A 14,316-nucleotide genomic window follows, 5' to 3' on the forward strand; every position below is an offset into this window, starting at 1 on the left:
TCCAAATAGACTAGAAAAACATGTTAATCTGTTCCTTTGAGAAAGAACGTGTTATTATACCTGTGCAATGGATGCATGTGGCACATTGTCATATAGCCTTCCATGATTAAACTCTACACAGATATGTATTGCATTTCTCTCTGCAACACACCATAGAAGAAATGTTTTTGTCCACGTTGGGCCTGGTGTGTTTCTGAGCCAATTAGGACTGTGTTAAATCCACTCATACAGTCTGGATCCGCTTGATACCTGCAGCCATATGTGACTGGGGAAACATGGGGTTTTCTCAACACTTTTGATTGAATTTCTTAGCCAATTTTTCCCTTGAGAGACGGTGAAGTTAGACTGTTCTATCAATTTGAGCTGACAATCAAACAGCTTTTTGCTTTAAACGCAAACTTGATCATTACAATTTGAAATTCATTCTTTCCCAGATGTATCAATTACTATGGAAAATACAAATCACTGTATGCATGTATGGATATCCTAAAAGTGTGAGCTTCTCTCTCGCTCTGAACCATTCAAATACGACCTCCTGGGTCAACGTGTGTCTGCAACAGTTTTTCCACTGCTACCAGACTGTACAATATTGCAATTTAGTCATACAAATTTACCGATTCTGAAGGAGAGCGGGCCAGCAGAGGTGCTTCTCACCCACATGGCTAAGAAGAGCAGAAGCGCCCAGGCTGTGAGCATCTTCTATGACTCCTCATGGGTCCTGCCCCGGGGGTGCCCCTGTCACAGCCACCTGAAAAATATACAAGCAGAGCACACCATTTATACATCAACCCACATGAAGAGGGACACACAAAATACAAAGCAGTGCAGCAGAGTGTTTGACCTGCAGAACGTGTTTTTCCTTCTCTCGTGCTCTCCATCTGTCTCTCACTACTATTGCATGTTCGGAATCTGTTGCTGAGCGTTTGGAAAGGCTGCTTAGTGAATCTTAGGCCGATGCACGTTTTAAATCATTTTCTCCTCTTTTTACTGGTTTTTCTGTGTTAATGGGTAAGTTTGCTTCTTGGGTTTTAATGTGTGTGGCATAGAGGGATAGATGAGCTCACAGGCACCTTCCATTATGTGCTACATGGATCCAAACGTGTCCTGATGATTTGTGGTCAGACACATGACTCCAAATGGATAGATTATCTTCTACAGGATGTGTAAATAAGGTCACGTTTACTGACAAGGTTTCCACATCAACGTATAAGGTGAAGATGTGTAAGTGGCGAAAAAAGAGATGTAACACTTGGTTATGATTTGTTCAGTTTGTATTGCATCAATTCAAGCGTGATTCAGTCTGGCAGTGTTTTTGTTGTTTTGATTGCACCCCAGAAATATTAAGGAAAAACACAACACACCGTTAATGTCAGAACACAATTTGAGTGTGAGAGTGAAAAAAAGTTTCAAAAATGTATTCATGGTATTTTTAGTCCTTTTTTGACTAACTTCCTTGAAATTATTCTTAGATGCTTGATACATAGAAGTCCTGTTCTCTTTTTTTTATCAAGGTAAGACGCTGCTATTTTATCTTTATTAAATGAAGTGAATGCGTGGGTGGTTGTGGCAGGGACAGAGGGCACGGTATTGTGTGTCGTCAGTGTTTATGTTGCAGAGAATAGACCGTTTTTGAAGAAGTTGAGAGAAGTGACTACAGGTCAGTGCAACCACAGTGACAGTAGTGCACTGAAAGGGAAATAATCTGAATAAAAGACTCTTTGTTGGACAGGACAGGACAAACAAAGTATCGTTTGACTCATCTTTCCAAATATAGTCAGCAGTTAGATTTATTGGATGCATGGAGGACAAATCATCCGAACGTCAGACGGTACACATGTGAAGATGGCAGGCAGCAAGATTAGCACAGCCAGACTCAATAGACTCAGGCTTCTATTTTCGTACAGGAACAACGCCAGTAGAGGTGCAAATGTAGCCACAATGACATTTTCAGGAGTCCACTCAACTGTGTTTGTACCTGTTTGTTTATTTCAGAAATTGTAGCACATTTGTCTCTCTAGGTAGTGACTGTTTTCTGGATTTGGGCAAGTGTCTTAGCTGGCCAGCTGGACTTCACTAAAGGACCAAACTCAAAGAGCGGGGTCTGGAGGCCTATAGGGAGGTCTTGCAAGAACTGGTGGCAGCTTGCCAAAGTGCTAGAACTGTTTACAACAACACAGTGGACAGAACAGAGTTCAGACTCCTGTGTGCAGAGGAAGGATTTTTATATTTTGTGTAAGGAACCATTATTATATTTTTTTTTATGGCCTCAGGCTTTAGTGTGTACTTCTGCTGACTTGTATACGAGTGTGCACTATACCACTGTTGAGATGAATCTCAGCAGCAGATTGGTAACATGATGATGTGACGGTCCACAGAACAAAACTATTCTGTTTGGATGTAAGTCACTTTTGTACAACAAGGCCATGCGTTTCTCTGGATCTCTTGTAGGTTGATTTAATGTAATACATGGACAAAAAGCTTTGTCAGAGAGAAGATTGAGGCATCTGATAGTTCTAGATAATGTATAGCATGTACTCTAGCTATGTATGAAAAAGGTTCCTTTGGATGGTATGTTTTGTCCATTCAATATTATTAAGCCTTTTGGTTCACAACTACTAAATAAAATCGTAAGTTTTATAAAGAAGAACATTCTGCCCTTTCCAAGCAGTTAGTGTGAAACCATATGAGGCCAGTGTATGATTATACGCAACTCTCTCGGTGTGTGTGTGTGTGTGTGTGTGTGTGTGTGTGTGTGTGTGTGTGTGTGTGTGCGTGTGTGTGTGTGTGTGTGTGTGTGTGTGTATTTATGTTTGTAACCTTCCTTACACCCTGAACAAATTAACTGTGTTAACAGTGTTTTTACTGAACTTACTTAACTAAAAGGAATACAAAGATACAAAGTTGTTGTTTTTTTTCTTTTGGAGGGGGGGGGGGGCGCAAACAACAGTGTTAAAGACAAAAGAATAATCATCTGTTTATATATATATATATATATATAGTTATCTAACATGCATATTTTTGGCAAATTATGTCAGGGTTAGTGGCACACACTGGCAAGAGGAAATCAAACCTAGTGAAAAAAGAGGGTTTTTTTTACAATCGGGATTATGTCAATCTTGTCTGCCTAGCGTTTATTTTGTTGACAACATTTGCTGGCTCACTGCCTGTGATGGACTATAAGACGGAGCATGTGGGTTCTCAGACTACCTTATACTCGTTATTGCTCAGGAGAGCCCAGGGGAACTATTGGATTTGACTGTCAACACATCAAGATCATTTCATCACCTTTCCTAAGAAAACTATGCAAATAACGTCGGTCAAAAAGCCTTCCCCTGAAGAGCCCAGAAAATGAGAAAAACAGCATCAAATAAGAAGCCCGTTCCAAAATTAATTAAGTGCTAAAAACTCCTTACTGCTTCATCGTTCATACAGGGCTTCCCACGCTTAATGTTCAATCAGCCTGACCCTAGAGCAGCATATATTAGACAATGGGAAATGCTCTTATAGAACTAACAACTGATAGCTCAAAGTACATGTTGTACTGCAGCAGCACAGGGAAGATGCATTTTTCTCCAGATTAGCTTGATTCTTAACACACAACTGCAACATATTTGACTGACAAACACACTACTTAGTTTCCTTAAATTGGAAGTAAAAAGAAAAAAGAAAAACGACACAAAGCTGTTTCAATACCCTTGAAAGTAACTACGGCAAATGAATGTCAATGGTAGCTCAGGAACTGTGTGTAAAGCAGCCTACTCACTAAATCACCTGTGAGTAGAGACAGAAGCCTTGGCAGGCTTTAGATTGGTCGTTGATGCAATCCGTAACACTAAAAGCTCTTCATTGTGATCAGCTGGTTCATGTTAGCGTTCCAATGCATTCAATACAGGAGGAAATGAAGAACAAGTTCAATGATTGGCGCTGTTTCTCAAAACTCCTGAATCTTTTGAATCAATTTGCGTTCTGCATGAGAACTACGACACACAAACACAGATCAATCCATACCTGTACTGTATTATAATTGTTAGGCACCTTGTTATCCTTAGCTGTAAATATCACTTAGATATTTCTAATCTGTGCCGGCAGAGTTCACATGCACTAACAGTCTGTATCCAACAGAGCGCAAACTCAAGTGTTTGTGCAGCCATGGTAAGGAAAACTATGACACCCTATCTTGCTTGTTTCTATTTATTTACGGCACACAGTGTACAAGCTACTATGGGCTAGCGCCGAAAAACAACGGTCAACGCCGCTAAAGCTTCTCTTACGTCCCACCTCACTCTCTGAGACAATCACAGGTACTCCCACGTGTGCCGCCCACCCCTTGGATGATTGACAGGTTTCACAGCCGCTAAGGTCATAAGACCTTCACTGACCTCAGTAACTGCAATAACCATTCCTCTTATCTAGAACAACTTCTTCCTGTACATAATAACACTTCAAATAATAGGTTACCACAACATGACACATGGACACAAAAGGTAGTCTCTCTCTCTCTCTCTCTCTCTCTCTCTCTCTCTCTCTCTCTCTCTCTCTCTCTCTCTCTCTCCAAACATCCCCATCACCAATTGAACATTTTAATGATTTCCTTGAAGGCAGATTTGGGTCATCATACATTGCCTGTCTGGCACCACACTTAAAACAATCATATGTTAAATACTAGATTTGGACTGGCCACTGCTGCAGTATTTATAGATATTGTTAGTCACACACATTGGACAGAAGCCTCATGACAATATGATTCTTCCTAAGCGACACAATCGACAACAACTTTAAAAGTCCCTGCAGAGAGAGACTGGGTTGTGCAGGAATGAAGAGAACAATAGCACAGATTACTTTTACTGTGAGTTGGCATGAATAGACAGACAGGCAATCATACTGTATAGAGTTGTGCCCATTGCATTTTCAGTATAAGCCTCCCCTGAATACTGAATAGGCTGAGGATCATGAAATAAAACCCGGCTATTGTAACTCTTCTTTTGTTTCTTTCCTCACAGAAAAACTGGCTGAGATGGTGAGATGAAATCAGAGAAAAGTGGACTGCAGTGTAATCATAGCTGTTGTGAACACGGTGAGAAGGTTTCAGATATAGAAGTATAACACAGACTGTATACTGTAGTTTCCTTACCCCAAAGTCCTTTAAAATGGTATTTGACTTTGAGAAAATATGGCTAAGAACTGAGTGACTTGAGAGACAAAAAAATAAACAAAAAATCTAAAGCTGTGTTGTTTATATCTGCTGTGGAACAAAGATACAATATAATAGAACATATGATAATTGCTCCACATGGATGTTTAGCAGACTAAAGTAGACAACCCATCAGCTTGTTTAAAAAAAAAATGTTTATGTCTTCCCCTAATAGCCAAAGGTTTAATTATTAACGGTTTAAATAAAATACTGAATCGTTAGCTGCAGAGAGAAATAAAACAAATGTTTAAAAGGAATGTTTTAGTGCTCATGGAAAGAACTGAAACAATTGACAAAAGACTCTGATAATTAGTATACAGATGTTAATAATTATTTTTGGATGAATTTGCATTAATTCATTTAGCTGAAGTATTGGAAACTATTAAAAAATAGTTAAAGAATGTCATTAAAGAATGAAGAAGATTCTTATTATTTGTTTTACTATATTCAAGAATGGAATAGCATTCTTCCTTCTGACAAATGACTAATACGTCTTTCTCCACTCGCCGGTTCAATAGATCCACTATGCTTCTTCAATAGAAACACAGTAATTCAGAACACCCACATAAAATCCATTTTTTGGTTAAATCCCATTTTAATGGAAGCTACAGGGTGACACCAAAAGTCTTGCAGCCCAGACTGCTGTTAAGTATCAGTGTCATAGTTGACAAATAGGCCATTGTATTTATACAGCGTGTGGAGCAAAACAGATACTCTGAAGCGATACAACCATCTTTCTTTAATCTCATTGTCAACACGCTGCTCCCCGTGTTGTGTGAGAATGTGTGTGTGCAACTGGGGGAAATATGCACAATATTTCTATATTTGAATCTCAAAAGTAGATTAAAATGAGCAATGAGAAAGGTTTATATTGTAGGGATCCACTCCTGCACTAAACTACAAACTTCACACACGCGCTCCTAGAGAACATGCTGTATTGTATAAATAAAGTACAGCAGTTTGTACTCTGACCTTCACATCAGATACACTGATGGGTAATGGATCACAGACTCGATTGAATGGCATCTGACTTGAGATAATAATCATGTTTGACTGACTGGCTATCGCACTAATTCGCTCTGCATCCCATGACACCAATTCATCTTTTTTCCCCTCTTATTTAGCCTAATTAACGCAGACCAAAAGTCAACCACTTCCCATCCAGTAGTACAATACGAGACAATATGACAGTGACGTTGTCTGGACTATGTCAACAGGACAAGATGGCTAGGATCAACAATTGACAGGCCAGGATGGTCTGACAGCTGTTTGACTTGCCTGTCAGAACAACCGTTAACACAATCCAAATATCAAAACTGTCAATCAACATCAAACGACATGTAATTCAATTGCCAATGGCCCATTAAAACTGACAGATTGAAGCAAAGGCAAGTCAGATGCATAATGAGCCACATATATTTGCATATATTCATGTCCTGTTGCATTGGGAGTCTCAGAACTGGCACAAAAGCAACTTGTAGATGGAAATAAGTGATGTGTGACCAATGTTCAAGGAAGTTTTCGAGAAGCTGCAAGAAATTAATATGCATGTGATATGTATACTCCTTGGGTGATTGTTTGCAGTGAGTTCATAGAGAACATCTGTCTGTCTATTTGGAATGTTTCGACATGAGAAAAAACAATAAACTCAATAAAGGAGAAAGTGAGAAGGTATTTGTATATGAAATAACCTGTACATGTTACAGCTGTTGTTCAGTTCTCTGAAGCGACCTCAGAGTTTCTGGCCTGGAATGAACTGGACTGTCAAAGCCAGCCCCGATGCTCACCAACATCTCCCAGCAGTAAACACCCATTTTATTAACACCAAATCTCAGTGGTCTCCCTGTCAGGGGCCATACAAGGTTGATGGAAACGGCTCTAAAGCAGTTCATGAAATGGAATCTGAATATCTAGGAGTAGTGAGTCTGAGAAAACCTGGCTGATGTTACACTAATGAGGGACTTCATCCAATTTTCTGATTGGTGAGGAGCCCAGGGCATTTAGGCAGACTTTGCAGTGGATCAATTAGCAATATTTTAGAGAAATTAGCAGTTTATACTGGATACAAAATTCTTGGAATACATTTTTTCTATATTGTTCTGCAGTTGTTTAAGAAACACAGTAAGTCAGCAGAGTAATTCAACACAGCACAGTTCCTTTCCTAAACAATTTAACTGTATCAGATATGGTTTCTGCCTTTGGATGCCCCACACTGCTCACAGAAAAAAAGAAGCAAGCAGTCAAGAACTCAGAGATAGAGTGTACTGGAAGGAAAAAAATAAAAGTAGTGTTACTAGTCAAAAATATGATTTGCCGTTCCATATTTTACTGGGCTCATAGATCTTGTAAAGCAATGTGTGTACACAAGTCCCCAGTGTATTCATCTGAAGCACACCCAGCACCCATTGTTCTGCATGTCACACTGTACTTTGTTACTTTGATATCTTTGTTACAGTAGCTGAATCAGCCGTGCCATCCTGGAGCTCTGGGTTGCAAACATCCTGCAATCACATCAACACTGCCAAGTTACAGTCTAGACAGAGAGTAACAAGTGAAGATTGTAGCGAAGCAATTCATTGACCAATTTGAAAATATTATTAATTAATTTTCCAAATACTCAAAATTCAGAAAGCAGGGAAAGTCAATAGACTTGATAGGGTGCAAGTCTAAAAGAGGGTTTACAGATACAAACATGCTCGTATATATTTAAAGTCTCAAATTCCCCTCTTTTGCATGTTTTTACCTTCGGCAGGCAGATTTTTTCATCCAAAACTCCCATTAACAGACAACGTTGTATTGCACAATATTATCATTTACACTATATGACAGTGTTAAAAACAAAACCTGACATGAAATAAATACACAGACAACATGTGTGGAACTCAGCATGTGAATCATTTCAGATAGCAAAAGGTGTACCAGTGTTTCAGCTTGAACTTGTAAAGACGTAAAGCGGTATGAAGACAGTGATATTGTAAGATGGTTCACAAAGTTTCAGTGAAAAATGGAGAAAGAAATATGGCCAAAACTGATGTAACTGTGTTCAAACACAGGGAGCCAGAACAAGGCAGAATTAAGGATGATCTCAGGTGAGCCCGACCCATCAATATTTAAAACATTTTAAGATATAACAAAAAAGAAAATCAGTCATGAGCATATGTGTCATGTCAGTACAATATGTGCAACTTATAATCACACCAACAGAAGATCAATGGTTTAATCCATGGCTCCTCCAGTCCGCTACTGAAGTGTCTTAGCGCAAGATATAAGTCTGTGTGTGTGTGTGTGTGTATGTGTGTGTGTGTGTGTGTGTGTGTGTGTGTGTGTGTGTGTGTGTGTGTGTGTGTGTGTGTGTGTGTGCATCAGTGTATTAAACTGTGTGTAAATGGGTGTATGTTGACATGTAGTGTAAAGTGCTTGGAGTGGTCGGAAGCCTGGAGATGCGTTATATGCATGCCAAAAGCCAATTTACCATTTAGCTCTGCCCAACAGTGAGTTTGTACATTCTTCATACAGTCTGCAAGAAGAGAGAAGCAAAGGCAGCTACAACACAGTACAAAGGGGAGGAGAAACAATTACACAAGACTAGAGATGGCAAGGACATCAGAAGCATCCTCCCATTTTCCCTTGCTCTTTTACTGCCAATCAGACCACAGGCAGATGGGAGTGACTTGACAGGTAATAAATCGCTCACCAAATACTATCTCAATAAGGGGAAATGTAGCAGTAACCTTGCTCTGCCCAGCCGCCACAGACTTTACCACTCCACTTTTATCACCGCAATTAGGAATATTCTGAAAATCAGAGGCTTGATTTACAGTTGGCATGCTGCCAAAATGTCAGAATTAAAAATAATATAATGTGGAAATTACAATGCTCTGATCAAGATAGGAAGCATTTACATGAGTAAAATTATTCCAAAATAAGTTTTTAAATAACAAAATGCTAACTACTATTGTATCATACATGTACATTTTGAGCAGAAAAAAAGGACAATTTAATTAAATGATTTATTGCACTCACACCTACAAGTGCGTCTGATTGCTGCAGTGTTTTCAATTTCCTGGAGGGAAAGGCACAGTGGCCTCGTTACACAGTGGCCTGTGGAGAGGCAGAACTCAGTTTAAATTCAGGAAGAAGATAAATAAAAGAAAGAGAGAATGAGGGGGGCAGGGAGAGCAAAGCTGAATCAAATGAATGGATGTGGAACAAATGCTCATCTTATCTATCTCCTCTCAAGTGGTACCACTCCTGATGTGTGCCACTGCAATACTACCAATTCTCCGTCTGTAGAGTGTAATGTGCGGATGCACACAGGTCAAACTTGGTGTGTGTTTGACCCTAACCTGTGTGTGTATTGTCTCGGTGTGTAAGATGCCCTTCACACTCTGTACTCAATGACTTAGAGCCACAGAAGGCTCCATAGGGATATACATTCTCAATCATACTGCACAGCACTGCAACACCAAGGGCAATGAAAGGGAGGCAGCGATGGAGGCGGAAACACAAGTCATAAGCAGACAGGCGGTGTTGCTTGAAAACCAGTTCCTTGGCAGACTCTGGTAGCTACGGCTCCCAGGTGGCCAAACACATTGAAGGGAAACCAACTTGATTTAAAAATCAATGCCTCCCCAACCGCTAACAGCTTGGTTAAACAGCTGTAAGGGTCAAACTGCAGGCTAGATTCGTAGGTGTTTTATATTTCTAAAAATAGTCGCACTAATGCCAAGTCATATTGAAGACTACTATTGATGAGCTAAAGCCGGAACATGTAAAGGCCATGCAAATTAAATAATGAGCATGTTATTCAGGGTATTTTTCCTTGTTACCACCAAATATTTGTGCCAGCGGTCTTATTCAGGACTAAATAAGACTGTGTACAAAGGTGCACAGTCTTGCTCAAGGATTTTAACAACACACACAACTGCTGTGTGTGGTACTATGTAGAAAGTGAACTGGTTGCCACATGTGTCTTACTTAAGTCAGTGAGTCACGCTACAGTAGAAACCATATTGTGACCATAGGCCTCAACTTCTTAAGGAAATAACCACAGCCATCATACATCACACATGAACTTGGAAGATGTAATCGTTTTTGGAAGCAAGTGCAAAACCAAATAAATATTATCAATCACAGCATTTACATACAGGACAGCATGTATGTTTCTATTTCATGTGTGCACTCTTTGGTGTACTGCATGTCATGGATGAGCTTTGGTGTGTTGTGAAGTTGAATAGTTTCAGTTCATCCCCATGTCAATCTCTCTCTCCCTCTCTATTTGTCTGTCTCTCCCTGTTGTGCTGAGAGGCCCAAAGGCCTCGTGTGCTGTTCCCCTAATGAGGTACAAGCCAGAAATCCTTCTAATGCTACAATTATAGGCATATCTATGTGCTCTTTGGTTGTTTTCTTTGCCGTGTAAAGCCACAGCCATTAAGGACACACTGCTCCTACACCAGCACTTTCCCATGATACACACATCAAAATTACACCCATTAATATCAGACAGCACACCTTCTGGATCCTAGTGATGTCACTTGCTGAAATAGCATCACCGTCAGAACAGGAGAGCATTTTCTTTAGTTCTATGCTCTAAATGTTTTTATGAATGAAAAATAGTTTTTTGCTCTTCTCCCAACTGGTTTTAGTAAGAGTTTGATTGACAGATGGTTTATCCAATTACCTGCGTGTATTCTTGGAATGTGCCTGCCCTTATCTAAAAAGTTTCCAATGACGGCTTCTCGGATGGTTCCTTGTAAAAAAAACATCTGGCGGATCAGGTAATTTCTCACTTAACCACCGACTGATGAAGCCACTGCTCATTTTTAGCACATATTCAGCGTGTTGGACTTTTGTTTGACTATAAAAATGAATTAAACATTAATGACGTTCATAACACAGTGTCCATGAATTGTGTATATTATGCGGTGTCGAGCACTATAAAATATGATAACTGTTATCATCCCAACCACAAAATCCTCAGTAACATTTCCTCAAGCTCAATATTGGTATTTAATTTTTGTAACAGGGTGACCGAGATGCATGAAATCCATTTGCTAAGTCTTGCATGAAAGAAATAAAGGAGGGTGATCCTTGCGGCCGTCAGCTCGCTTATGGGATCAAGAATGTTTTGAATGTATGTATTGTTGTTCGTTGTTTAATTCAATAGGTTTAAACCGTGATGCCGATCTGGGTCAAGTATCTCATGTAATTAACTAAAGAATATTAATCTTGTCTTTGACCCACAACTAACTGCTGTATATACAGCTAAAGCTGTAATGACGAGTCAGTGGCAGGATGCCTGATACTTATAAGATACCATGCTGATGTCTACAGAGAATTGTTTCAGAGGTAGATATAATGTGCTGGGGGAGAAGGAAAGGTGAAGGGTTTGTCTCATCTACTTAAAAGGCCTTAAAAGGTGACCTAATTAGCTCAATTAATCAATTTGGAGCTGAGCCAATAAAGTGCACCCTAACTCGTATGTGTATCTGCAGAGTAGAACACCACCCGTCAGCACTATGAGACATCAACAGAGGCCACCGCAGCCAGTTCGGCTGATTGTGCCTTGACAGACATTATCTGACACATTTCAGATGTAGCCATGTTTTGTGACTATATACCTTAGGCTGCAGGTCTCTTGCAATATAAGTCAAGTTAATGCCCTGCATTAAATTGAATCTACCCAGTACACCACCCATCAATGAACTTAATGGAAGAAGGAAACCAGCCCAAGCGGTGAGACCATTGTATCCATACATATTTCTTGGAGGTATCTATGGTTTGTAGGCATCATATTAAGCAGTTGAGCTTGTCATCCATCATTGAAGCCTGGCTGGAAACAATCACAGGTTTAACTTGCCTCTGTGGCAGTGCACAGTCGGGGAGAGAAATGTCTTGTACCTGCAGGGTGGTGGATAATGGAGGTGAGCGCCAGATAGAGCAAACAGTGCCTCAGCAGCAGCTCAGTATCTGTCGTAAGCCCAAACTAACTGAAATAATTAAAGGACCTGTGAAGATCAATAAAAAAAGCTAAGTGAATGCCAACTTATTTGACTAAAAGCAGCTCGAGTGGTTGTGACAGCTGCTTTAGATTCAAATAGAAAGCCTTGCTTTCTATTTTTACAGTACAACCAACAAGCACAAAGCACAAGATCATGTGTAGGACAAACACAATTCTTTCTGAAAGCACACTTATTTGTCTTTATGCAAAATATACTCAACCAAAATGCCTGTGTCAAGTGGACAATAATTGGATTGAGTGTGTGCCAATCACATAACAAAAATAGTGGCACACAAATTGCCTCTTTTAAGAAAGAAAGGGACGTCGTCTGAGAGGGGAGGCTTGGTCAAGTCATGGGCATGAGTGAGGGCATGTGTTTAGTTTGACGAGGCAGGGATTAGTGACAATAATTCTGTCATGACTTTATGATATAATGACATAAAGTGACAAAAATGCCAACATAAAAAAGGCTACTGCAAAAGATGACATTTCTGAAAATGAAACAAACAAATACTCCTAAATAGCAGGCAAATGCTACTAAAAATTGCATTGTCTGAATGAGGCTCAAGTTACCATAATATTTCTGAAGAATATACCAATATATTTTTGATTTTAAATTATTCTATCTGCCTTCCACTCAGTGAGACATTTCAGGCATGACTGTAACCACTTGTGTTTGATAAAACTAGTGTGAATTCTACACATTAAAAGTTAGAAACAAATATGTCTTGAAATTACACAATTCATTAACCAAAAGCATATAGTAAGGTGCATAAGGTTAACCAAAAAACACAAACGAAGGGCATGATCACCATTTAGATACCAAATCCCTTATCTGATCTACCACGTCTGCGGTAAAGTTTTTTTTCTGCCTACGCAATGCATCTAAAAGTATTTTCCCAAGGTTAGGAAGTCATGATTACAATCAGGCTTGTGTAGTTAAAAATAAAAAAAAAGACCTTGAACACGACAAGACACACGTTCCTCAGGTGTTACAGACTGTTTGTTCTGGCAGGTAAGGTAAGACATGCTTTTAACCACGTGTTTGCATGGCACTGCCATCTTCACGCTTTTCTTTTGCTGTATTTTGAGAAGCCAAAGACAAATTTCCCCTTGAGTGGACAATAATGTTATCTTCACGAGATGCAAACAATAGGTTAGAAAGCCGATATATTTCCAGTCTAATAGTTTGACAGTGAGATAATGAGAGAAAATTAAAAAGGAGTTTTAAAAAAACACTTTGATTTATCTATATTTGTAAAAGATGTTGAAATCTTAAAGGTGGTTTGCTCCTGTTCTTGCTGCCCACTAAGCGTACTAATTTAGATGTATGTTATGCAGAGAAAAGAGCGCAGATATAAAGCAGACTAGCAAGTGTTTTTTTGTTTTCCTTGATCTCTAATGGAACCTAGATATGATTCCCAATCCTTCACTAAAACAGACGTGTGCAGAATTGCATTCAATACTTACTGAAGAAGCACAGTTAAAAAGGTTTGTAAATGTGCCAATGCATGAAGACAATTGTTCGGTTTTAGGAGGTTCGTTCTCACTCTTGCAGGAGGACACATCAAGATACTACTGGTAAAGGTACTTTTCTGCACAACTAGTTAAAAGAAATAGATAACTGAATAAAGTCCCTCTCCTCACCAAATATGAATAGATGTTCAGGAGAGTCACTGTTGTGTTTAGGAGATATTAAACATGTAGGTGTTTTAATTCTAGTTTGTTAGATTGAGAGATTAGTTTAATCCAGTTATTTAACTTGTTTGCAGGAATCTCATATCCTATAATCGAAGCAGGGTTGGCTAGTTATCTGTCTAAATGCACAGCTATATTGAGTTATTAAGGGAGATAAGCTAGGCAGTAGTAATACAGTGAAGCAACATTTAAAGGCACTTTGATCAGACCTCTGCTCAGGTTGACGATGGGTGCAGCTTTGATTATAAGATGTTACTAAAACTCTATGAGGTGTAAATGACTATTGGCCCGACACGTGCAACATAATAACAGAGATGTAAATCAAGTGTGGTTCATACATGCCCACGGTCCTGAAAGTGGGTGATTTCAGGCAACATAAAACATAAACCATCCGTGTCAGAGTAGATTGAGTGATAAAAAATAATAT

The 14,316-nt window shown here is 39.3% G+C and overlaps 1 protein-coding gene across 1 annotated transcript in view; it reads right to left on the reverse strand.

Moving 5' to 3' along the window:
- The window catches only part of grik4 (glutamate receptor, ionotropic, kainate 4), a 266,801-nt gene that overhangs the window by 141,440 nt on the left and 111,045 nt on the right, over positions 1-14,316 (reverse strand). Inside the window, exon 3 of the mRNA XM_068584583.1 lies at positions 615-748. Coding sequence (XP_068440684.1) covers positions 615-696 — 82 coding nt within the window. The 5' untranslated portion in view covers positions 697-748. The remainder of the gene's footprint in view (positions 1-614; positions 749-14,316) is intronic.

Source organism: Clinocottus analis, unplaced genomic scaffold, assembly GCF_023055335.1.
Source record: "Clinocottus analis isolate CAN_PGR_092001 unplaced genomic scaffold, fCliAna1.0.p SCAF_2, whole genome shotgun sequence".
Lineage (NCBI taxonomy): Eukaryota > Metazoa > Chordata > Actinopteri > Perciformes > Cottidae > Clinocottus > Clinocottus analis.